The 26,733-nt window shown below is 43.7% G+C and overlaps 1 protein-coding gene and 1 long non-coding RNA gene across 4 annotated transcripts in view; one reads left to right on the top strand and one right to left on the bottom strand.

The window, feature by feature from the left end:
- Positions 1-8,852, top strand: part of HS1BP3 (HCLS1 binding protein 3) — a 41,263-nt gene extending 32,411 nt beyond the window's left edge. Inside the window, exons 6-8 of one of the 3 annotated variants that reach the window (XM_083730691.1) lie at positions 180-315; positions 5,102-5,984; positions 6,699-8,852. In XM_083730691.1, coding sequence (XP_083586817.1) covers positions 180-315; positions 5,102-5,330 — 365 coding nt within the window. In that variant the 3' untranslated portion in view covers positions 5,331-5,984; positions 6,699-8,852. Of the gene's footprint in view, positions 1-179; positions 316-5,101; positions 6,012-6,698 lie in introns of all 3 variants that reach the window. The other 2 variants (XM_083730692.1, XM_083730690.1) reach the window with 2 other exon arrangements.
- LOC310840774 overlaps positions 5,612-26,733 on the bottom strand; it is an 80,629-nt gene continuing 59,507 nt past the window's right edge. Inside the window, exon 2 of the long non-coding RNA XR_014562118.1 lies at positions 5,612-5,855. This is a non-coding gene — a long non-coding RNA (uncharacterized lncRNA). The remainder of the gene's footprint in view (positions 5,856-26,733) is intronic.

The following is a 26,733-nucleotide window of genomic DNA, read 5'->3' as shown; positions in this document are numbered from 1 at the left end:
TTCTCGGATGAAAATAGGGACATCCTAAGGACAAATGAGACATTCCAGGATCAAATCAGAAACTGGGATGGCTTCTGTAAATCGGGGACTGGAAAACAGGGACACTTGGAGGATCCAATATTCAGGCTACTGCGGTGTACAAGTCAACTGTAGCTGTTATCTCTTTGTTCAATTATCAGATCTGAAATTGTTTGAAGATCCAGACCTTGGTGGATTGGTGACTCTGGGTGACTCGCTGCTGTTGCCAACCGCCTGTGCAAGCACGAAGCATGCATTAAGCGGTAGCCTTGAGGAGGACACCGAGGAGCTCTTGAGGTACGGTATTAATCTTGGATGCATCGGAAGTCGTAGGGTCTTCAGTGTTCCCTAGCTTTTCAGAGCAACAAACATGTAGCAACTCTTATGCTGGAAGGGTTCGCATTTGGAAATGTCAACAGGCTAAACGATAGCCTGAGACTTTGATTTTCTTTATCTGTAAATTAGTATCTGATCTAGCCCTTACTAAGAATTTGTATTTTTTAACGCATGATGCAAATAACTTGTATATGAACTTAATAAACGTTTTAGGTACACTTCCCTGAAAAAAACGGAGGCATTCTTACTAGGAATAATAGGGGACGAAATAAAAAAGGAGGATCACAAATTATTCCATTACGCTATGGTAGCAGCTAGGGTTCTTGTAGCCCAAAAATGGAAGACATCGGAGGTCCCAACAGTTATGGAATGGCAGGCTAAACTTTTTGAATATACGGAATTAGCGAAAATGACATATAAAATTCGACACCAAAAAGGGGCAAAGTTTGTAGAAGAATGGGGTAAATTTGTAACATATATAGGAACCAACTGTAGAAATTTAAGAACTACAGCAGGGTTAACATAACTCTTGTGACCTGTATAGAAAAGTAGAAGAAACTGTAAGAGAAGATGTATATTAAGAAAACCGCAACTGGGAAGGAAGGAAGTTGAGGCGTGATTCTACGCAATGTAAATAAGATGACAGTAAGAATGATTGTAAAGATTGGTTTGTTGTTGTTTTTTTGAAAAAATCAATAAAAAGCATTTAAAAACAAAACAAAAAACCAAATAACTTGTATATGAAGCCTGAGCGTTGAGGTGTATTCAGTGCTACGGTGTATCCAACAAAGTTGTCTTTTTGGTGCAAGAACTTCCACTTGTGTAACGGAACTCCCCCCCCTTGTGCACCCTGTAAATCTGCTCTGGAGGGGTTTGGGAACCCCCAATGTATTTGGGGGGCACATGGTACAAAGGGAGAAGGAGAGGAAGTTCTGTTGTACAGGTTGTTGGGTGAGCAGCATAAATTCACTGGATGCCACCCTTAGGCCTTAGGATTAATAGTGAACGAGGTAGTATGCAACTTAGTTTTATCCAGCGTTAAACCCATTGGAATGAATGAACACGACTAAGTGAGGTCTGTTGATTTCAATGGGCCTACTCTGAGTAACAATACCCATTGTTAATAGTTTTGTCCATTGTGGCACCAACCTTACTCATCATCTATAGCACAAATCCTTATGGTCAGTTTTGGCTTCGCAATTATTTGCAGGTTAAAGACATACGATAACATGATTTAGAATTTCAGGTGACTAGAATAAATGGCGCACTTTATTAGCGATCCGGGAGATTTTACAGACTCACATTTCATTAACTACAGGAATGCACTTGCATGCAAAATGTCCAGGCCAAAAGTCATGTTTTGAGTGACTTTCCGAAAGCTTCAATGATTACTTACTAATGTGAGTGGGGTGGGGGGGGGGGGGAATCCACTGTGTGAGGTCCCTTGGAATATGTGATTGTGGGCCTTCCTTTGTTTATACAAAGAGTACTTTTATTAACAAGTCACATCAGCAACACCTACCTTAATCTACTCGGAGGTAAAAATTTAGTTGCACATTTTGTCTTATGCATTGGCAACACATTTGATCTTCTAAGGCATGATGTCTTCAGGGCACAGCCTGATTGTTACTGGAGTGGAATATTTGAGAAGGAAGAACACACACAGTCATTAGCTGCCATCTTTTGTTTTTCTTCTTTCTCACCCCCAGTAATCGAAGATGGACATTTTGTCTGTATGGGCAAAACACCACCTTATGCAACCTTTGAATTAAACATAAACCACTGCAAACAGCTTCTTCATCTGTCAGATGAATATGCATCACATTATACTGACTCTTTCACCTTGGTAAAGTAAGAAAAAGGCCACTCTGGGTGGCTTCCAAAACATATAGAAACATAGGTGCCATCTTGCGCCGAATATTGCGGGTGCCCGCAATGAAAGGCTTCAATTTTGCGCATTGACTTGGGGGGCAGCCCCCACAAATATATTATTGTGGGTGCCAAAGCAGTTGGTTCCAATGTGCAGAAACATAAGAAACCATCAGACATTAAAAACATTCTGGTACAGGGCTGCCTTCAGATGTCGTCTAAAAGTTGTGTAGTTCTTTATCTCCTTGATATCTGGTGGGAGGGTGTTCTACAGGGAGGGTGCCACTGCTGAGAAGGCCTTCTGCCTAGTTCCCTGTAACTTCGCTTCTCAGAACAATGAAACCACCAGAAGGCATCCGAGGAGCTGAACCTCGGAGCTGAGCGATGGGGGTGGAGATGTTCCTTCAGGTATACAGGGCCGAGGCTGTTTTTAGGGCAATAAAAGCCAGGACCAACACTTTGAATTCTGCTTGGAAATGTGTGGGAGCCAGTGAAGATCCTTTAGGACTGGTGTTATATAGTCCTGGCGGCCACTTCCAGCCACCAGTTTGGCAGCCACATTCTGATTTAGTTGTAGTTTCTGAGTCAACTTCAAAGGTAGCCCCACGTAAAACACATTGCAGTAGTCCAAGAGGGAGATAACCAGAGCATGTACCGCTCTGGCAAGACAGTCTTGGGGCAGATAGGGTCTCAGCTGGACTTGTGCCTCCATGGAGAACTGTGAGTCCAAAATGACTCCCAGGCTGCATATATGGTCCTTCAGGGGCACAGTTACCCCATTCAGGACCAGGGAGTCCCCCACATACCCTTTGTCTACTAAAAACATTACTTCTGTCTTGTCGAGATTCAAACTCATCCATCCATTATGCAGAATAGGGAAACTTGTGGTGTAGATTAGAGCCACTCTTTCTTTTCCTGATCCCTGAGGTGTGATCCTTTGGTATTTTCTTACGACAAATATAATTGTTTCTTGCTCTCTTTTTAAATGGTGGTGGAGATGCTGAATCTTTGGAACTGGCATGGCAACCACTTTTTTTCTAGCTTATTTGACCTACTTAGAAAGTGCCCATATTTTCCATGCAAACCCAGCTGCTAGTGAACCATTACAGTATTATGACAAGAAGTTCTAACACATGCTTTCCTTTTTTAAACCAAACTTAACATATTTAAATTTAAAAATAGAATGTGGGTTTCTGTGCTCTTTATAAACCTTTAAAATTAAAAATAGACAGCATACGCCCATGTTTCTTTATAACGCTTATAAACAACGAGATACACTTTTTGTTTCCTTTTCTTAAACTTTTCAGATAGTTGCTTTGCCTCCTGTGTTCTATTGAGCGTGCATAAAATATCAGAAAACACTGTTCTCTATTGGCCTGGGTTTGATGTATCTCGTTCTTTCATAGGAGTCACGAGTTGTATGCAAAGTAGTGCTAAGAGCCAGTGTGGTGTAGTGGTTAGGAGCAATGGACTCATAATCTGGTGAACTGGGTTCGCGTCCCCTCTCCTCCACATGCAGCTGCTGGGTGACCTTGGGCCAATCACACTTCTCTGAAGTCTCTCAGCCCCACTCACCTCACAGAGTGTTTGTTGTGGGGGAGGAAGGGAAAGGAGAATGTTAGCCGCTTTGAGACTCCTTAGGGTAGTGAGAAAGTGGGATATCAAATCCAAACTCCTCTTCTTCTTTTTATTGTTCCATCAGTGTAACAGAAAACTTTCCCCCCTCATACCCTTCAGTCTGTTCTAGGTGTTCTTCCCAACCCTCTGGAGCAGATTCGGGGAAGGTGGGGGTGGGGAGAGAGGAGAAACAGTGGTGGATTTTGGAGTCTCAAATTTCAGCGGCACCCTGCACATTGCCAAAATTTGGTGCCTCTCGCTTTCCATTCTACATCATTGTTACAGCCAGGGCCTTTTTTCAGCCGGAGCTCACAGCTCTGGCACCTCTCTGCCATTCTAAGAGAACAAAGGAGAAGTTCGTGGTGAGCCCCGGCACCCCTTTTTCTAGGAAAATAGCACTGGTTACAACACCCCCAAGGCTCTGCACACAGTTTGCCCAAACCTAAATCCGTACCTTTGAGAAGGTCCTTTGCATAAGCAAAAATCCTTCTGTGGATAGAATTAGGGCACTGGAAATCACCCAGTTATTTTTCAGGGTTTACGTGATAAAGTGAAACTTGTATGAAAAGTCTAATGTAGCAGGAGTACTGTTGTTCTGCCTGGGCTTTGGCTTGGAATCAACTTGATCCCCTTCCTATCTATCCTTTTTCCTTTCTCCTTCTGGTGATGGAACTCCTATTTGGGGACTTCCTTGGCTTTTTTCCAGGCCAACATAGGACCAGTCTGGATAGTTGGCCTTGGTGTAGATATGACGTTTTCATCCCAAAAAAGTTTTTGATTTGAGTTTCTACTGAAATGTTGTATTTTAATCTTGTTTTTAAGTTGTATTTTAATCAATTGTTTTATACCTGGTGTTAGCCGCCCTGAGCCCGGTCGGGGCTGGGGAGGGCGGGGTATAAATAAAATTTTATACTATTCTAATGATTGTTGAATGTTACTTTTTTGATGTAGGTTGCCTATTTTAAAGTTATGTTTTATTATCACATTTTTGTATTGCATTAGATTGTTATAAGATGTACATTTTTTGTTTCTTCAACTTGTGAACCGCCTTGAGTATTGTAAGATAGAAAGGCGGTATACAAATTAAAAATGATGATGATGATGATGATTATTATTATTATTATTACTACTACTACTATTACTATGTGTTGGTGAGGTTTTGAAGTAGAAGTTTCATCTTTAACCCAAAAATAAATATTCCTTCACCCCACAATCGGAATAAGATTTACTTCACGTCTTTGAACTTGTTCTTCCTCCTCAGAGTGGAAGAGGATTTTGAGAAGATGTGGAAACTAAGCTCCAAACCCAAGCTACCACCTAAGCCAGCGTTACCAAAGAAGCCAGCAGTGACTGATGCAAAACCTCCATTCTCCTCAGCCCCCAAAACAAAGCCAACTGAAGTAAAGGCTCAGACCATGGGCGAAGTTGATATCCTCCAGTACATTCAAGAAAATGAATCTACCAGCAGTGAAGAACCAAGCCTGTTCTGAAACACAGACTATGCCAGACTTTTCTTCAGGAAGAACTTCCACCAGCCTTCTGCATCTGGTTGGACAGAGCAGGCTTTGGCCCAGCGCCTTCGGTTGACAGCTTGCCTGCTGGTTCATTATGGCAAAGAGAGCAGATTTGTAAGCAGCAAATCAATGAACGGCTTGTGTGTGTTCTGACCGCAGAGCAGCTGGGATCTGATCAAAGATGCCTTATGTTTGTTTTTTTCAGGGAGTTTCAAGAGCAAGGCTAGAATTTTGTTGAAAGTGAGAGTGCTATCTCGTTTTGTTTTGTTTTGTACTACAGTTGTAGTTCAAACTGTTGGAATACATTCATGCAACATAATTTGGGGCAAATTGATTATTTGAGAGGTAGGGGGGATAAAGGGAGCGGACTTAGTAAGGTGGTTGAGTAAAGTAAAATAACTTTTTTTTCTTAATTGGAAATAGTTTTAACTGCTTCTCCTTGTCCCTAGAATCAGAGAATTGTAGAGCTGGAAGGTGTCACAAGGGTTATCCAGTCTAACCCTCTGCAATCCAGGAATCTCAGCTAAAGCATCCATGACAGATAGCCATCCAAATTCTGCTAAAAAACCTCCAAGGAAGAAGAGTCCGCAGTCTCCCAAGGGAGACCGTTTCACTGTCAAACAGTTCTTAGTGTCAGAAGGTTTTTCCTGATGTGTAGTTGGAATCTCCTTCCTTGTACCTTGAATCCATTGGTTTGAGTCCTACCTCAAGAGCAGGAGAAAACAAGCTTGCTCCTTCTTCCATGTGACAGCCCTTAAGATGTTTGAAGATGGCAGTCAGATTTCCTCTCAGTCTTTCAGGCTAAACATATCCAGCTCCTTCAACTGTTCCTCATATGGCTTGGTTTCCAGGCCCTTGGCCATCTTGGCTGCCCTCCTCTGCTCACATTCCAGCTTGTCAGTATTCTTCTTAAATCGTGGCACCCAGAATTGGACACAGTATTCCAGCTGTGTTCTGACCAAGACAGAATACAGTAGGATTGACTTCCCTTGATCTGGATGCTATACTTCTGTAGATGCAGCCAGGAATAGCATTAGCTTTTTTTTGCTGCTGCATCACACTGTTGATTCATGTTAAGCTTGTGGTCCACCAAGACCCCTAGATCCTTTTCACATGTAGAAAGTTAGTAAAGGTAAAGGGACCCCTGACCATTAGGTCCAGTCGTGGCCGACTCTGGGGTTGCGGCGCTCAACTTGCTTTATTGGCCGAGGGAGCCAGCGTACAGCTTCTGGGTCATGTGGCCAGCATGACTAAGCCGCTTCTGGCAAAACCAGAGCAGCGCATGGAAACGCCATTTACCTTCCCGCTGGAGTGGTACCTATTTATCTACTTGACAGTTCTTAGTGTCAGAAGGTTTTGCCTGATGTTTAGTTGGAATCTCCTTTCTTGTAACTTGAAGCCATTGGTTCGAGTCCTGGAGCAGAAGAAAGCAAGTTTGCTCCATCCTCCATTTGACAGCCCTTTAGATATTTGAAGATGGCTCTTGTATCTCCTCCTAGCCTCTTCTTTTCCAGGCTATGAACATACACAGCTCCTTCAACCATTCTTCATGTGGCTTGTTTTCCAGACCCATAATCATCTTGGTTGAAATATCTCCTTGAAACAACTTTCTAGAAAATATGCCAAAAAAACCCTTCACCCCCTGGATTGATTGGCTACAGGGCACATACAGCATTTACCCCCAGACCCATATTGTCCCATATTTATGGTATTTATATGTGTAGATGGGACGTGGGTGGTGTTGTGGGTTAAACCACAGAGCCTAGGACTTGCCGATCAGAAGGTTGGCGGTTTGAAACCCCGCGACGGGGTGAGCTCTCATTGCTCGGTTCCTGCTCCTGCCAACCTAGCAGTTTGAAAGCACGTCAAAGTGCAAGTAGATAAATAGGTATCACTCCAGCGGGAAGGTAAACGGCATTTCCGTGCGCTGCTCTGGTTCGCCAGAAGCGGCTTAGTCATGCTGGCCACATGACCCGGAAGCTGTACGCTGGCTCCCTCGGCCAATAAAGCGAGATGAGCGCTGCAACCCCAGAGTCGGTCACGACTGGGCCTAATGGTCAGGGGTCCCTTTACCTTTATATGTGTATGGGGTGTCCAAATGCTTCTTCATGAGAAGCACTAGATTTTCTCTTCTGACCATAGTTTGTTGTGGTGTATTGGAGACTATGCTCAATAGCCCCCAGAGTTTCAGGAGCAGCTTGTTACGTAGCAGGAAAAGGGAGGGGGAATGTGGGAGTTTTGATCATGGCATCTGGTTTTCGTCTCTTCAGCTCCATTCCTAGGGCTAAGGTAGGTGCAGACTTCTTTTTACAAGCTGAAATTTTTGCATTTCTTGCTATCACTTTGGGTGAGGAGAGATTAAGTTGTATATGGAACAGTGTAAGCTAAAAAGCCCCGTAAATCCATCTCTGCCAACGTTCACGAGCATTTTGTGAGTTTATTTAAAAGCTGCAGCTTTATAGATGTCAAGACCTTGATATAGATGCCTATGCTATTTTTAAGAGGTTTAGGAAAAGGAACAGAAATATGACCTGTACCAATGGGTTCAAATTGCAAAAGAAGGGTTATTTTTGGACTAAACATTAAGATGAACATAATTATAGGATTTTGAGCAGATGCCACAACTGGGTGGTGGATTTCTTGCAAGACATTCAACTAGATCAGGCATGGAGAATGCTTTGACCTTCCAGATATTCCCATCAGTCCCAGCAAGCATGGACAGTAGCCAGGAAGGATGGGAGTTGTAACTGAACAAGGACCACCTCTTCCCATATGAACTGACCTCAACCCTGCAGTGCTCATCTGAGGCCCTTCTTCATGTGCCTCCACTGTCAGAGGTCTGGAGGGCAGCAACACAAGAACAGGCCTTTTCTATGGTGGCTCCCCTCCCCCAGGGAGGCTCACCTGATGCCTTCACTACATATCTTCAGGTGCCAGAAAAAAACATTCCTTTTCTCCCAGGCCTTTGGCTAATTAAGCAGTCTATGTGGCCTTTTAAACTGTGTGTGGTAAGGGTTATTGTTTTTCTTTGTTACTATGTTACATATTTTTGTGTTTTTATGTTGTACACCAGCCTGTGATCCTTGGATGAAGAGTGGTATTGAAATTTAATTAGCAACAACAACAACTGGAGAGCCAAAGATTCTGCACACCTGAACGAGATGATTGCTTCCAACTCGATTCTATATTTTGATAATTCAGTTAGACAGCTGACAAAAGTGCTTTAAAATTGTTTTTCTCTTTTTATATGAACCTATCCTATGTATTTTTCATTCTCTCTTGGGTAACTGAGGCCCACAAAACAAATATCTCTTGAGGAGAAGTTAAGCCATATCAAGAGACTTGCCAAGCCAGTAAGCTTATCTCTGTTGCCTTTTGAATCTACACCAGAATGAATGGAGGGGGAAATATTGAAGCACTTTAAATGAGTTGTGTTTATAATGTATAATGTTCATCATTCTGTTTTGAATAAAAGTTTTAAGCACTATGAAAATTAAATATTCCCTCTTGAGCTTTGAAATACAAATAGCCCCGTAGATCAAATTATATGCTATTATATATTATAAGAGCAAATGAGCAGTGCAATTTAGATTGGGTCTGTTAGACTGTTTAGTAACATCTTTCCTCTTTATGCACAGCGTAGTTTATTTATTCATTCATTTTTAAAGCATTAAGGTAAAAATAGTATGTTTCATGCAGTACAGTACATAATGTTGACACTAAACCGATGCGCTGGAGCAAATAGAAACACTCTTGTGATGGGTAAAGTAATGCATAGGAATAATTTTGATTGCTATGAACAGCTTCTGCTGCTTGTTCATACATACTCCTTAGGTGACCAGCCTGAAGCTTGGATCCTGTGGGCCAGTCTATGGCACAGAGTTTGGCCCACCCTCCTGCCTCCTACTCTTGCACTGCCCAGTCTACACCCCAGCTTAGTCAGGCAGAGGCAAACTCGGACCAAGACACACATGGAACTATGGATTCAGCAAAGATTCCAAGGCAATCCTCCATTGTAAAGTAGCTATTGTCACCTGGGAACTTAAGTTGTACAGCATCAGACCATTGGTCCACCTAATTCACTATTGTCGACACCAGTTCATCCAAAACTTGGGGTCTCCAGCTGCTTTTGGACTACAACTCCCATCATCCCTAGCTAGCAGAACCAGTAGCCAGGGGTGGTGGGAATTGTAGTCCAAAAGCAGTTTTTGAAACCCTTGTCTATACTGACAGGCAGCTGTTCTACAAGGTTACAGGCCATAGCTGTCAACTGTCCCTTATTTGGTGGGAAACTCCCTTATCCCAGCGCTGTGTCCCGCTGCTGTCCCGGATTGATGATGTCCCTTAAATTTCCCGGGTTTCATGCTCGCCCGGCTCAAGAGGGAAGCAGTGGCTCAGGGTCCTCTGCCTCAAGAGCGCGCGCACATGAGCTGCCGCATCTCTGTCCCTTTTTCCCCTCAGGCGCATTGTGAAGAGATGGGTGGTGGCGGGCGGGCAGCCCCTCTCTTGCGAGACTTCCGCTGCACTGCCAGGGGAAGCCGGAGGCGGCAGCAGCGGTGGCAGCTGAGGAGGCGGACTGAGGGAGGAGGAAGAGGAGGGGATGGGGAGGGACGCAGAAGGGCGGCGCCTTAGCGGCCGCGGCGGCACCACAACCACTTCAAGCCAGGCTCGCGGGCGGTGTGGGCGAGAGTCTCCCTCCCTCCCTCTCTCGGGCGGGGAAGGGCCGATGGAATTCCTTGCGCTGGGACGACGGCAGCCCCGACGTGCTGCTTAGCATACCCTCCAACCAGTGCACCATCTTAATGTAGCGATTTCCCCCTCTGCATCGCTTTCATAACTCTATTTTTATAGATCATTTGTCCATCCATAGTTCAATTTTTTACTACAAGTTTTCTGTCAATCCTACCAATGTATGTAACTCTTTACAATAGCTTTTCAACTAAATTATAAACTTTCCCCATTCTTTATTAAAGAGGTCCTCTTCCTGGTTTCTAATTCTGCCTGTAAGCTTTGCCATCTCGACATCATTCATCAGTTTTGTCTGTCACTATTCTCTGGTGGGAGTTGTAGACCCTTAGGATCATCTAGTCCAACTGCCTGCAAAACACAGTCAGTCGCAGCCAAAGCAGCATGGCTCCATCAGTGGCAGATTGATGTATAAGCTAAGCAAAATCCCTTATTTTGGCTGCTGATCCCTTATTTTCGAGGGTGCTGGTCCCTTATTTTCAAATCTGTAAGCTGACAGCTATGTTACAGGCACGGGCCCACCCAGCATACACGGAGATGCCAGATGTTGAACACCTGGCACTTTCTGCATGCTTGGTTTGCATCCAGCCCACTGAAATCAGTGGTTTAACCACTGGTTAGTTGGACAGTGTTAACTTTAAAAGGCACAGGAATCCTATCTTTGTCTGGCAAGCACATGTGCAAAGGAAAACACATGCAGAATGTTTTAGAATATGAAAAGAACAATACTTGTTATCTTTGAAGTGAATGGATCAGATGTATCCACCCAGAAATGCCAAGAGGTCATATCCTGCCCTCTTATTAAGTGAAAAATGCAAAGAGAGAAAAAATTTGCTCCAGAAGCATCACATAATTGATTCATTGACTTAGAGCTATCAACGCTGCTGGTGCTGGCTGGGTTTTTGAGAAATAATTAAATGAATCAAAGGTTCCATTTGCTCTCTGACTCTATTGTGCTATTCCTTAAGTTTTCCTGAAGGCTCTCCGCTTTTTCTTTTTCAGAGACCCAGGATTCTCCTGTATAAGAAACCGCTGGGTTTGTTGACACAGTGTTTTCACCTGGTGTATCCAATTTCTAAATAATTAGCCGTGTTGCGAAACGTGTGTGCTCTGACACGCCAAGTTTGAGAAGAGATCATAATAAGAAAGTGGTGAAGGATCCCATCCAATGTGGTCAGCGAGGCTTATATCCACAGTTACACATCAACTGAAAGCTGGCAATGGATTATTAGTATGTGCGTCAAAAACACAGCATCCCTACAAAGCTGGCAAGAAATGAACTGGCTAACGTTTGTTTTTATTAGCTAGGACATCAAACTAGATTAAGTTTGTTGTTGTCCTAGTTAACAAACGTTCAGGATATTCTCTGTGCGTGACTGTTTCCTGCTCCTTGGAAGTAGGGCATTGCAAGCTACATTTGCAGAATATTGTTTCCTTGGAAGACTAGATGATTGAAGACTTGTATATGTTTTTTGTAAATCTACAGGTAGGGTACATAGGGACAGGGCCATCTTTACCCGGGGGTACAAGGAATGCGGGGCACCCCAGCACCAAATTCTGGGGGGCACCAAATGCTAAAGACAGCCCTGGAGGCTGTAGTTGGACATCCCCCTCCCTAGGAGCTTTTAGGGGGGAGATCCGTTCACTCTGGATGGATGCAGGGAAGGCGTGCAAGCCCAGGTAAGGGCACAGAGGTCCCAGTGCTGTGGGTGCAGCACGGTGGCTAGTCCGCCTCCACCCAGCACTGCGGGCCGAGGTTTTCTTTCCGCACCCCACCCATTTCCTTTCCTTTCTGTGCTTCTCCTCCTGTGCCGTCGGGCACCCTGCCTAGCCCTACCCAGATCTGTCCCGTCCCACAGCAGCACCCTCATCCTCCGGCGGCAGCAGAGCTCAGGAGGGAGCAGAGCGGTGGCAGCGGGCCAGGCACCCTCCCTCCCTCTCACGTCGACCATTTCCTTGCCACACTTCTCCCACGCCTTTGGGTGCCCTGCGTAGGTTCTGTTTCTCTGAAATTAATTCTGAGTCATGCATTCAAGCCCTGTGTTGGGCAAAATATTTCGGCATTGGGATAGATAACCATTGTGGTCCCTCCCAAATCTACAAATCTATGATTCTATGAAAGGCAGTAAATTTTACCTCAAGCTTTTTTTCTGACCAAACTACCATGATGGGTCATTATTGACTATTCGGAAACAGCCTTTCTTCACCATCAAGAATCATACTATGCAAGAATCTAGAGGAATAAAGCCCCCAACCTATCACAACAGGCTAGCACCACACTGACACATCATTAAGGACTGCACAAATTAGGCCATTAATTCATTCTCAAGTAGCAGGAGAAGCATCATTGAAATAAGTGGCATGTGCAGTGTTAGAGTTCTCCGAAGAGTGGAGCAAATATGTATTATTCCCAGTACTGGGATAGGATTGGGAAGCAGAGTGGCAGGCTGGCATAGAACAGGGACAGCCAACACAGTGCCCTCAAGACACTGTGACATACAACTCCCACCAGCCCCAGGCAGCTTGCTCAATTTGCAGGAATTAGAGGAATTGTAATGCAAAACACCCAGAGGTCACCATGCACTCTACCCCTGCTATAGAAGAAACGGCTGTTGTATTTTAAACTAATTCCCCATTGCAGTTTCAGATTAAAGGTGAGTCTTCGATCTTAAAAAGTTGAAGGCCCTTGATCTACAGCAGGGTTTCCCAAACTTGGGTCTCCAGTTCTTTTTGGACTACAATTCCCATCATCCCTGGCCACCGGTCCTGCTTGCTAGGGATGATGGGAACTGTAGTCCAAAAACTGCTGGAAACCCAAGTTTGGGAAACCTTAATCTACAGCCAAGGGACTTGGGTGGCACTGTGAGTTAAACCACAGAGCCTAGGACTTGCCAATCAGAAGGTTGGTGGTTCGAATCCCCGCAACGGGGTGAGCTCCCATTGCTTGGTCCCTGCTCCTGCCAACCTAGCAGTTTGAAAGCAGGTCAAAGTGCAAGTAGATAAATAGGTACCGCTCCAGCGGGAAGGTAAATGGCATTTCCGTGTGCTGCTCTGGTTTGCCAGAAGCGGCTTAGTCATGCTGGCCACATGACCCGGAAGCTGTACGCCGGCTCCCTCGGCCAGTAAAGCGAGATGAGTGCCGCAACCCCAGAGTTGGTCACGACTGGACCTAATGGCCAGGGGTCCCTTTACCTTTACTAATCTACAGCCACAGATCAAAGATTGAAAGAATAGTGGAGACAGCAACCCCGATAACTGAGTGTTTTGAGTAAAGATGTAAAATCCTGATAATGAATGTAGTCAGACAATAATTCAGTGTTATGAAATACTTAGCCATAAGCCATGATTTAAAATTTGTGACCAGACTCTTCGTAAACAGAGCCGTGCAAACAATGAGAAGTAGACTGCTCTAGGTCACAGTGGCAAATCTAATTGTTATCCATGGAATGTTTTAGAAAATCCTATCTTACCACATGTTTGCTGGCATGTTCCAACACACTTTCCAGTCGTAGTCTAATACAAATCCTGCCTTCTTAGCTTGTTTATCAGCTAGGGGTACCATGTAATTTCCCTGTTTACTATGTTGCAATGTCTGGATGTAAGATAATGCATCTCATCGTCAGTGAAGTGTTGCCTAGCGTGGGCCATGTTGATGCGCTCAGAGATGACAACCTCAGATTTGATCCGGTAATCAAAGTCAGAAGGATGTCTGTTGAGAAGGATACAGTTCTCTTCCAAATGAGCATTTGCAAAAGGCATTTCTTTCCCCTCCCAATTATATTTCATTAAGTTTCAATATTTTTAACAATCAAAATACAATCACATCTTTTATTTTTGTCACCTTGCCACCCCATTTTCAATGGGAGTGTTATTTCTCCCCTTCTGCTATCTTTTATCTATTAAATCATAATCACAATATTATAATCTAATTATTTCTGTTCATGGCTCAAAACCTGCTCACGAGTTCATCATACTGTAATATTTCTTTAAGTATTCCGAAAAAGGCATCCTTTCTTCCATAAAACACTCATCATTAGATCCTCTTAAATTTGCTGTTAATTTTGCCAGTTCTGCATAGTCCATTATCCATTCATCTTTGGTAACAACTTCTTCCTTCCATTTCTGTGCATATATAATCCTAGCTGCTACATAACATAAACAACTTTAACATATTTAGGGGGATTTCTGTCCCTATAATCCTTAACAAAAACACTTCAGGGTTTCTTTGTTTGTTTTTTGGTATATTCATTTTAAACATCTTTTTTTATCTCATCATATATCATTTCCCAAAATACCCTTGCATACTTACGATCTACCACCCATGGAATGTGGCAGAGCATTTGACTGCAAAAGGCTTTTCTAATAAGCACAGATTTGTCAAAACAATTGTTGAAATGTCAATACAGTGGTACCTCGGGTTAAGTACTTAATTCGTTCCGTAGGTCCGTTCTTAACCTGAAACTGTTCTTAACCTGAAGCACCACTTTAGCTAATGGGGCCTCCTGCTGCCACCGCGCCGCTGGAGCACGATTTCTGTTCTTATCCTGAAGCAAAGTTCTTAACCTGAAGTACTATTTCTGGGTTAGCAGAGTCTGTAACCTGAAGCGTACGTAACCTGAAGCGTATGTAACCCGAGGTACCACTGTACTACAAACCCGACAGAGTCAAAAGTCCTAGGACTGCAACTCCCATCTCTATGTTGGCTGGGACTGATGGGAGTTGGAGTCTACAGCCTTTGGAAGATTGTCAAAGGCTGGAATATTCCATGTGTGGAATCTTGACTGTGGAGTTCAGGCTCCACATATGCATTTGTGGCATTAACTGGTTGAGGCTGTAGCTCAGTGCCAGAGCACTTGCTCCAGATGTTATTGGGCTCCAGCATGGTTCAGGATGATGGAACATCTACTCCACCAACATCTGGAGGACCACAGATCCCCCATCCCATTCCAGACTTCCTTTAATGATTTGTTACAGGAGAATTGTTTGTGGCTGCTGGCGATAGCAAAGGCTGTAACTGTTTTAAAAGTCCTTTCATCTAGGCACCTGCTGCTTTTAATTCATGCCAAACAATCCCCGACTGAGTTCATGTGGGCAAGTTTCGAATGCTTGTTCCCCATGGAAGAAGCAACATGATCTTTCTACCAGCAGCTGTTGTGGCAGACCGATGCTGCTGGACAGTTCTGAGCACACTTGTGTTATGATGCCTTCAGACTCGGCCACCTCACACTCACTGTTTCATTGACTAGGTTTTATCCAAGTTTAGGCCTTCGTGCTGGTTAGGAGCCTACAGAGCTCTCCCTGAGACTTTCCCCTGAGGTGAAAGACTAAGCTGGAAGGCCATATAGGAAGGACCGTGGCTCTGTGACTACAGTTCAAGGTCTCAGCTTCCATCCCCAGCAACTCTAGGTAGGGCTTTGAAAGACTCCTGTCTGAAACCCCAGAGAGCACAGAGCAAGAGAAGACACAAATAAGAAGAAGAAGAAACAAGAAATAGTACCCATGTAGAAAACAGAACAACAACAAAGATACAGTGGTACCTCAGGTTAAGAACTTAATTAGTTCTGGAGGTCTGTTCTTAACCTGAAACTGTTCTTGTTATGTACTGAAGTTCTCACCCTGGGCCAGCAGGGGGATACTGTAGATAGTTATGCAAATAAGGGATCGAAAGTAACATTCAGTGATTGGATAGTTTTAGAAAATTGTTACAGTTACATTGTACTGGAGCTCTATATAAGCAGGCTGACTGAACCCATCAGTTCAGTTCTGTCCTGGCCTGTGAATAAACAAGAGCTGTTTGAAGAATCGCTGTGTCGTCTGATATGTTCACCCACAACTTAACAGTTCTTAACCCGAGGTACCACTTTAGCTAATGGGGCCGCCCATTGCCACCACGCCGCCGCACGATTTCTGTTCTCATCCTGAAGCAAAGTTCTTAACCCAATGTACTATTAGCGGAGTTAGCGGAGTTAGCGGAGTCTGTAACCTGAAGTGTCTGTAACCCAAGGTACCACTGTATGTTACAAAGGGGGGGGGGGGGGACTTGTACTTAACCAGACCTTAATCTACTATAGATCTACGTGTTTTTCTTAGATCAAACTTTTCAATCTATTCCTGATTTAAAGAGTGAACTCTACCTTCCTCCCATACCAGGCCAGCAGGACTCCAGCAATGCAGACATTGCCCAAGTATTAGCAGGAAACACTTTGAATTATAAGCAAGTTGTTGGTGGAAGAAGATCTCGGAGGACTGGTGCCAGTAACACCAGACTGGCATTCTGAGAGAATGTTTGGATAGCTTTTGATATCTTTGCTGCCAGGCCTCCCAAATAAACTAGAGTTGGCAGCAGGAATCTGGGGGCAGATGAAGAAATGTAGTTTCAGGCGGACAGTGGAATGGAAAGACGTCAGCCTTTGGAGTCTGGTATCAAAGAAGCATACTATCACCTCCTGGGTGAAATCTTTTGTGGGCCCAGAGCCATCTCATGGTATGCCTGACACTTCAACACAAGGATGGGGAGTATGAGTGATGGCATGAGCTAGGATCCTTCCAGTTCTCAACCTGATTTCCGAAAATGGCCAATAGCAGAAGCTTCAGGGGGGAAAGTGTCATGAGAAAACATGGGAGCAGTTGTCTTACTCCACCCTCTCTGGTGTCCTTGGGTGATCTAAGGATGGGAAATAAGTACTTTTTAAAGGATTGGGGATATTTTCTTCTTCATGGTCAAGAATGGAGGAACCAAACATTGTAGTAAACAGAAGAGGTTCCATGAAATACTTTGGCTATTCGTATTTATTTTTTCTGGCTATTGTCCCTGGCAAATCACTATTCCCATAGGGTATTTGGGGGATATTTTGAAGAGGGCAATCCCTATCATTAGGTATAGTAAGGCAGCTGCCTCAGGTGGAAGATTCTGAATAGTGGGTGTGACAAGCATTCTTCTAACCAGTGCTTTTTTCTAAAAATATATATTTAGGGGTACTCTCATTTTCCTACTCATATTGAAATACTGTCCCTCAATGAGGCCAAACTTAGATTCACAAAATATTTTGGGGTATGTGTACCCCTGTTTACCCCCAGAAAAGAAGCACTGCTTCTAACTCCCAGTTCCTGGAAATTAAATAGAAATTGAATTATTGTCATAACTCCGCACAACAATTTTTTGACAAAAGTTATGCCTCTGAGATAATAGTAGCCATTTCTTATAGATTCTGTCATGCTGAACAAGAATATAACAGCAAGGAAGGAAAACTGGCTACCGTTTCTTATAGATCCGCAGTAGATTATTATTTTCAATTTTTTTATCGAATAGTGTTATATTTAAAAATTTATTGTAAATTTGATCTATTTTAAAAGCACACACAAGGCAAACCTATCCATGTCTACTCAGATGTAAGCCCCATGAGTTCAATGGGACTTGCTCCTAGGTAAACAGACATGAAACTGCTTGCAAAAGATGGTAGGCTCTTGCAACTTTTTCTCGCAGAGAGCAATTTGATGTATTGTTCCCAGAAAATGTTAGGACTTGACTATTTAAATTACACGCTCCTCTAATGAATGTGCAAGCTTCTAAGCTTTATAGACCTTTAAATTATAGCGCTGCCTTTTTGTCAGTCTGGAAAATTGGGCGAACTAAGCACTTTCATGTGTCTCCTTTCTCATCTAAAAGAAGCCAATTCACACTGATCACACTAAGTTTCGCTGAACTCTGGCATAGCTTGTCTTCTCCCCTCCTTACTTTACACTTATTTTATTTTTGTTGTTTGGCAAAAGGTATGTACTGCTTAGTCAATGAAAAACAAACAAACCTCTAAGTGGCTTGCAAACAACAACCTAAATAGTAATTAGGTAAAGGTAAAGGTACCCCTGCCCGTATGGGCCAGTCTTGCCAGACTCTGGGGTTGTGCGCCCATCTCACTCAAGAGGCCGGGGGCCAGCGCTGTCCGGAGACACTTCCGGGTCACGTGGCCAGCGTGACATCGCTGCTCTGGCGAGCCAGAGCTGCACACGGAAACGCCGTTTACCTTCCCGCTAGTAAGCGGTCCCTATTTATCTACTTGCACCCGGAGGTGCTTTCGAACTGCTAGGTTGGCAGGCGCTGGGACCAAGCAGCGGGAGCGCACCCCGCCGCAGGGATTCGAACCGACGACCTTTCGATCGGCAAGTCCTAGGCGCTGAGGCTTTAACCCACAGCGCCACCTGTGTCACAAAAAATAGTAATTAGAAATGCCAATAAAAGCAAAGGACTCGGGTGGCGCTGTGGTCTAAACCCCTGAGCCTTTTGGGCTTGCCGATCAGAAGGTCGGCAGTTCAAATCCCCGCAATGGGGTGAGCTCCCATTGCTCAGTCCCAGCTCCTGTCAACCTAGCAGTTCGAAAGCACCCCAAAAAAGTGCAAGTAGATAAATAGGTACCGCTCCGGCAGGAAGGTAAATGGCGTTTCCGTGGGCTGCTCTGGTTTTGGTGTTCTGTTATGCCAGAAGTGGCTTAGACATGCTGGCCACATGACCTGGAAAAACTGTCTGTGGTCAAATGCCGGCTCCCTTGCCCCATAAAGCGAGATGAACGCTGCAACCCCAGAGTTTTCTGTGACTGGGCTTAACTGTCAGGGGTCCTTTACCTTTAATAAAAGCAAACATGAAAACATCTCTGGCATCTGTACTTGGTAGGTGCTGTGAAAGCTCCCTGCTTAGGAGAGCAATTTCTAATCAAAATATGCAAAACAAGGCCAGCTGAGCAAAATGTCCTGACTTGGTACAGAGGCCCTTCCCATCTTCCTAGTTATCATCTCAAGCCACAAATCCTAGAGTGGATGCATGCATTTTGGCTGTGGAAATCCTCGCCTGTTTCATAAAGCTTTTCGTTGTCCCTGTCACCGAATGCAGGTGGAGCTCTTGTAACACTAATAACTGCTCATACTGTCCGTGGCGAAAAGGGGGTTAAACAACAGTCTGGAATGGAAAGGGCTCCTGGTGTTACAGCACTGTTACAAATGCCAGCAAACTAGATTCAGAATCAGACCTGCGTCTCCCTGTTCCCCACCCCAAACAGGTTTACAAAAATAATTGTTCAGCTTGGAATGTTTGCTAATGGAGGTTGGCATCAGACATCTGAACTGGAGCAGCACCCTGCTGGTATTAACCAAAAAGAAGACATAACTGTCTTACCGTCTTACTGTGTTGGAAGCCACCCAGAGTGTCTGGGGCAACCCAGTCAGATGGACTGCAGACAAAGAAACAACTTATGTTTACCATCACCTTATGATATTGCTAATCAAGTCAGTAGAGGGAACAGAATGTCCCATTGCTGCTTCAATGTATAGTTGCGAAAAACAACAACAAATTTTCAGTGCATATGGGTGTCATGTGTATTCTAATTTGTATTATGGGGTATGTGTGTATAACTGGACAGTGATTAGCCAAAGTGAAATAAGATGGTACAGCAATGCAGCAGTGAAGAAGATTAGGTGGGAGTTAGTTTGCAAAATTGTGATATGCAAACCCTGGTTTGTAGCTAGGTATATGCACCTGGAAGCATTCAAAATCAGTTTCAGTGAGCAGCTCCTAGACCAGGGTCAGCAAACTTTTTCAGCAGGGGGCCGGTCCACTGTCCCTCAGACCTTGTGGGGGGCCGGACTATATTTTGGAAAAAAATATGAACGAATTCCTATGCCCCACAAATAACCCAGAGACGCATTTCAAATCAAAGGACACGTTCTACTCATGTAAAAACATGCTGATTCCCGGACCATCCACGGGCCAGATTTAGAAGGCGATTGGGCCAGATCCAGCCCCTGGACCTTAGTTTGCCTACCCATGTCCTAGACTATCAAATATGTGATTTGCATCTTATGCTGATGCCACCTCCAGCCCATGAGAGGCCCCCTTCCACAAACCAGTAACTTTTCAGGAAGGCAATTTCAATGTTTCCTTGCACTTGTCAAGGAGCAAAACTGTTTAATGAAAGGAAAGGGTCAGCTTTGAATTGCCCAAAGGTAGTCTGGGAACAGAGTCGGAGCTAGCTGCTCTGGCACCTGGAGCTGTGCACTTGGGGGCGGGGCTAGCCACTCGCGGGGGCACTGCCAGCGGCAAGTGGTGAGCGTCCCAGGGGGGCAGCGGTGTGATGTCACCCCCCTCAGGGATGACACCTGGGGTGGACCGCACCCACCGCACGCCGTTCCTCCGCCACTGGCTGGGAAGAAGTATCACAACTTAGGGTTCCTAATGGGAAGAAGCATCATAACTTAACTGGTTCATGGAATACGCCAAAATGGCAAAATTGACTGGAAAACTCAGGAATCAAGACGACAAGAAATTCAGAAAGGAATGGGAAATGTTTCTTGTACATATGCAAAAGTGTTGTAAACAAGTTAACACATTGGCAGGATTTAAAGAACACTTGTAATTTTAGAGACGTAATAGGAAAACTTGGATGAATTTTTTGGGGGAATAGTAACGATATGCAGTTGAAAAGAAAAATTAAGGAACCAGGGGTGGGAGGAGGGAAGTCACGGGATTCGGAGAATCCGTATTTTTGGATTTGAAATTGTTTTGGCATATAGTTGTTTGTGTGTGTTTGTTACTCTTGTCTGCCTGTTATGGTGATTTTCACGTTTGTATGGTTGGAAGAAAATCTAATAAAATATATATATTTAAAAACAAAAAAAAAAAGGTTTGCCATATTCCCAAAAGTTGAGCTTTTTTGAGGAGGGGGCATGTCAAAGAAATTTCAAAGCATTTTTAATTTTTTTAAAAAATTTCCCTTCTTGCCATACGACGGGACGTATGACAGCCCTATCGTAACTGGGACAGCCTTATTTCATCAATCATGGCGGTCATCAATATAAGCAAAGGCAATCAGGGACTTGGGGATGTTGCTATAGCAAAATAGCCTCAGGGTTAGCAAATAAGGGTTTGCAAGACCCTCTAGACCAATAACCACATGGCATACAGGCATTTGCAAGCATGCATATTTAACAGGAACTCAGTTGGTTGCATCTGTCTTTGGAATATTGTTGCCACCTGATTACTGTAAATAGGGCTGTCCCCATAGAATAGGACTGTCTCCCCACAGGCTGTTCTGAGGGCTATTCCAATCCCTATTGAACTAATTTTAGGAGTGTGGGGTACACGGGGGGAGGAGAGAGAGGAAGCCATGATGTGCAAATGACAGAAGAAAGGCGGGGTATAAATGCAAGACCAACAAATGAATAAAAATAAATATATGCATTTGTGGTTGCCTCTCTTACTGCCACATTGAGGTCCTACCCTCCGACATTTCTCTGATGAAAACAGAGGAAAAGTCCGAAGGAAAAGCTGGACATTCTGAGATTAAACTGAAATGGCTTCTGTAAATCCAGGGCTGTCCCTGGAAAATAGGTGTGCTTGGAGGGTTTGGGAGGTGAATTTATTAACAAGTAACCAGTATAAGGGACGCGGGTGGCACTGTGGGTTAAACCACAGAGCCTAGGACTTGCCGATCAGAAGGTCAGCGGTTCGAATCCCCGCGATGGGGTGAGCTCCCGTTGCTCGGTCACTGCTCCTGCCAACCTAGCAGTTCGAAAGCACGTCAAAGTGCAAGTAGATAAATATGTACCGCTCTGGCAGGAAGGTAAATTGCGTTTCCGTGCGCTGCTCTGGGCACATGACCCAGAAGCTGTATGCCAGCTCCCTCAGCCAATAAAGCGAGATGAGCGCCGCAACCCCAGAGTCAGTCACGACTGGACCTAATGGTCAGGGGTCCCTTTTCCTTTACCTTTAACCAGTATAAAGACCAGTTCTAGGGTACCTTACCTTACGACAACACTGGCCTTTATTTAAATTGTAAACTTTGCCAGGAATTGACCTCAGTGGAATGTAACCACAAGGAAGAGTATGGCGAGTCTGTGAGCTAATTGTAATCTAGAAAGTAGTTATGGAGTTTAATTTAAACAACCTTTGGGTGGGTAGGTGGGGGGAAACTCCAGGGAATGATTTTGTTGTGTCTCCATGGCAGCTGCTTCTCCAAATTTCAACTGTTTGGGGGATGTTTGCAATCTACACAGGCCAGCTCCGGATAGCTGGATTTAATTACTGCACATCATTAGTGAACAGCAATTTAGATCTGCCCTGATAAGAGTATGAAATGCAAGCAAGTATGAAAATTTGCGGAGGGGTTGGGAAGATGAGAAGCTTTATTTATAGGCTTATTAACAGGAAGCCATATTGTCAGTGCAAGATTACACTGCAAAGATCTGTCAGCCACCCCACCCTCTTCCATTTCATTTTGCAGAAAATGTATAAACTTCTGCCTGGAGAATCAACACTACATCATTCCTGTCTCCTTGGGAATGAAAAAAAAAGCCAGTAATTTGCTTGGTGTTCTTCTAAGGAGATGATACATTAGCTGATGGTCATTGCTAATGGGTAGGGGCTTTTTTGCCAGTTAGCTGTAGGGGGAGAAGTAGCAGAAATAAGGCTATTTCTCACACAGTAAGTGGGCGGCCAAGGCTTCCTTCTAAAATTTATGCCCTGCTGAGCCATCTATTGACATCTGCTCAACAATCTCCGTTAGCAAATTTGCATTCCCAGGCATGCACCAAAGCCAGGGAAATGTGGGTCATCATATATTACCAGTGAATTGCCTTCAGCCTAAACAGAAAGGCTCCAGGCCTCAAGCCTGCCAGGACTTCTTGAAGATTTTTGACCTGGAATCCCAACCATTTATTCATCAGGTATAAAGGAAGGGGAAATGGTTCATTCTGGCCTCTGATTGTGGAGATGAAAAGACTTGGTGCACTCAGAAGAGGATGCCCTGGTTCAAATTATGGTCTGGCTGTAGAAAAAGGTTCCTTTCTCATCATCAAACTTATTACATTTATGTATCCATCTTTCCTCCAAGAAGCTGAAATATACAGTTCCACCCACCTCGATTTTGTCTTCACAACAGACTTGTGAGGTAAGTTAGGCTGAAAGGTCATGACTGGCCCAAGATCATCCAGTGAGCTTCAGAGCTGAGTCAGGATAGAACTTCAAATTCCCCAGTTCTAGTATGATAACAACTGGTATCCTTATATCTTCCTATATGCATAAAAATGTAAGGCTATCGTCACACTGCAGCCGGTATGGCTGTCTACTGGCAATCTCCTGGTCTCAAGGCAGCTTGCCTTCCATTCTCTTTCTTTCCAGGTATGGAACCATGATGATATATATATATATATATATATATATATATATATATATATATATAATTTTTATTAGTTTTCAAATACAAAAGCAAATTTATACATTCCATACATCTTAATTACATCTTACTTCTCTTTTTTGACTTCCCTCAATTTGTCTGCCATTCCTTCCTATTGTTACTTTTTACACATTTCTGCCCTTTTAACCCTTTCCCCTCACAGAGCTTCCTTAAAGCTTACGAACGTAATTTTATTATCACTCAGTTTTTGCATATATTGGATAAACTTTTCCCAATCTTCTGTAAATCTTTGATCTCGCCGATTCCGGATCCTTCATGTCACTCTGTCCAATTCTGCATAGTCCATCATTTTAGTTCTCCATTCTTCTATCGCAGGTAATTCCTCCTGTTTCCATTTCTGGGTCATCAATATTCTTGCTGCTGTCACTGCATATAAAAATAACTTCTTTTCTTTCTTATTTATCTCATTACCTGTAATGCCTAGTAAAAATGCTTCTGGTTTCTTAAGAAATGTATATTTCAACATTTTCTTCAATTCATTATAAATCATTTCCCAAAAGCATTTTACCTTCTTACATTCCCACCACATATGAAAAAAGGTACCTTCTTTTTCTTTACATTTCCAACATTTGTTGCTTACTTCACAGGTGTTACATACATGATGATTTTTGTTCCTGGTTTGCGTTCTGAATAAGAGCTTCATTTCACTAACATCTCTTCACATAAAAATATGTAATTTAGCTTCCCACATTGTTACAGAATAGAATATAACCAGCATAGAATATAACCAGAGTGGTAGCCAGTGGAATTTAGTGGTTCACCATGACTGAAATGGAACATGATATCTGCTTCTCTTAAGCCTAATCTGCTTTTAAACGGACTCTGTTTAGGACACAGAGGTTTCCATAACATAGGTTCATATTCAATATTGCTAGCATGCAAGAGTGAGTACAGGTCTATAATCAACCCTTGAATACTGGTTTATTCAACTTTAGATGTCTTATTGTGCCAGCATCTATTAAAAACCTTTCACAAGGTTTAAAAAAACAACCAAAGCAAAGATAAACATCCAATATCAAAACAGGGCTGAGATTTTTGGCAATTCAAAATCCAATTGCTGTTTACATAGTTATCAGTTGTAAAATTATCATTCATCTGGAGCAATACAGTGGTACCTCAGGTTAAGTACTTAATTCATTCCGGAGGTCCGTTCTTAACCTGAAACTGTTCTTAACCTGAAGCACCACTTTAGATAATGGGGCCTTCCACTGCTGCCACTCCGCCGAAGCACAATTTCTGTTCTCATTCTGAAGCAAAGTTCTTAACCCGAGGTACTATTTCTGGGTTAGTGGAGTCTGTAACCTGAAGCGTATGTAACCCGAGGTACCACTGTATATACACCAGGACTGGGATCCTGGGATTCTGCATGAGAAAAGGGCACACAAACAATTTTTCCTTCTTTCTGCAACCCTTTGCACTGCATTAGGTAAAGGGACCCCTGACCATTAGGTCCAGTCCTGACCAACTCTGGGGTTGCGGCACTCATCTCGCTTTATTGGCTGAGGGAGCCGGCGTACTGCTTCCGAGTCATGTGGCCAGCATGACTAAGCCGCTTCTGGCAAACCAGAGCAACGCACGGAAACACCATTACCTTCCTGCCAAAGTGATACCTATTTATCTACTTGCACTTTGATGTGCTTTCAAACTGCTAGGTTGGCAGGAGCAGGGACCGAGCAACGGGAGTTCTCCCCATCGCAGGGATTCGAACTGCCGACCTTCTGATCGGCAAGTCCTAGACTCTGTGGTTTAACCCACAGCGCCACCCGCATCCCTTGCCCTGCATTAGATCATCTCTAATGGCTTAGGCATCTGAGGAGCTGAGCACACGCTCCTCAACTTTCCCCCATAATATTTTCACTTACTTTTTTAAAAAGTTTTTTTTTTTTTGGTTCTTGTTCTTTTTTAAGAAGACAGTGGGATAGCTTGAGTCCTGGTTAAAAAAACAGCTGTCTCTTCTGAATGCAACTGAAGCGAAGAACTTCCTCTGGCAACGCCAAGTGGACTGTGGCTGCTGCTCACTTGCCCTGGCTTTTTTTTGTCTTTGGAAGAAAGCTCATGACAGCCTCTCCAGATGGTGCTTTAAGACTCCTTTGACTTTTCCCGGCTTTCTGGGATGGCCTTGGTCCCAGAGGCTTATCTTGTGTTTTTCCTAAAACACAACAAAATTAAAACTACCCACATCAAATAGGGATTAATGCCTAATGGATCTCTGCATTGATGTCACTATTTTTGCTTAACCTCCCCCCCACAACAAATATATGGTTTGCTGCTCTTGACTCAGCCCCCCCTTCAAAAACCCCACAGAGAATTCTAGAGGGAATTTGTGTGAGAGTATAATAAACTATCTTATGTTTATTTGACTAATTATTAGTCAAATAAGAACCTCTCATCTCCTGTTCCATTAAGGCTCCTGTTCTAGCATGTTGTTTTAAATCTCCTTTGAACCAGGGAATTGTCCCCACCCCCCTTGATTTGTTTGGTTTTAAGCCTTTTGTCTTGCCAAGATAGACTTTAAGAACATCTGATTTGATTCGGAAGCTAGTATCCTTTTTTTTTTTAAGGCCAATTACCCAGATAATTCTGAAATGTAGAATCCAGTAAGAAAAACACTGTTCTAAAAACAAAGCCTTGGCCATGAGTGTATTGAGATTTCTACCCAACATCACCTCAGTTCCCATGGGATTTTGTATATGGCAAGAGTTCCTGATCGTGGGCACTGGTAGCTGTTACAATAGAGTAGATAGACTGAGCCATTAAAAAAACCACAAGTATATGAGGGTAAATTCGTTCTCTTCAGTGGAAGTTATAAAGACCTTATCATTGAGCCCCAGAAGGGTTAGATGTAAACAGGGTGCAGCAAGATTTTTTTTTTTTTATGGGACTGTTCTCACTCCTTGACATTCTTGTTTAATACATGGGGGAAATTAACAACCCACCCTAAAAAGGGGCTGGGAGGGGGGAGTGAGGCCAAAATTTGACACACACCCCATGCTGCCTTTCAAAAATGCTGACTAAAGGAGGAAAGCACTAACAAGGCTTTGTGAAAGGAGACTGGAGGACTCGAGGACCCTGCCAGGGCCCTCACACCTCCTTCCCAAAGCCCAGGGCCTCCGTCCCTAACTTTGGGAATGCAGTGTGAGGGCTGGGGCTGGGGGCATCAAATGTTGCTGAGGGCCACCCTAAGTTATAACTGTTCATATTCGTGATGCTGTTTTAGATTTTATCTTCTTTGATATAAGTGTGACATTAACATATGAGAGTGCTGGAGGTGAAATAGTTAAACAAGTTACCCAATCAGAACCCAGGGGGTGGAGTCAGAGGGACTATAAAACCAGCTCTGGGAGGGATGGAAGGAGGAGTTCGGTGGAAGCTGGTTGGTTGGTTGGAGTGGGAGT

This window comes from Podarcis gaigeae (genome assembly GCF_964106915.1).
Source record: "Podarcis gaigeae genome assembly, chromosome: 3".
Classification (NCBI taxonomy): Eukaryota; Metazoa; Chordata; class Lepidosauria; order Squamata; family Lacertidae; genus Podarcis; species Podarcis gaigeae.
This window is presented reverse-complemented; position numbering and strand designations above follow the sequence as displayed.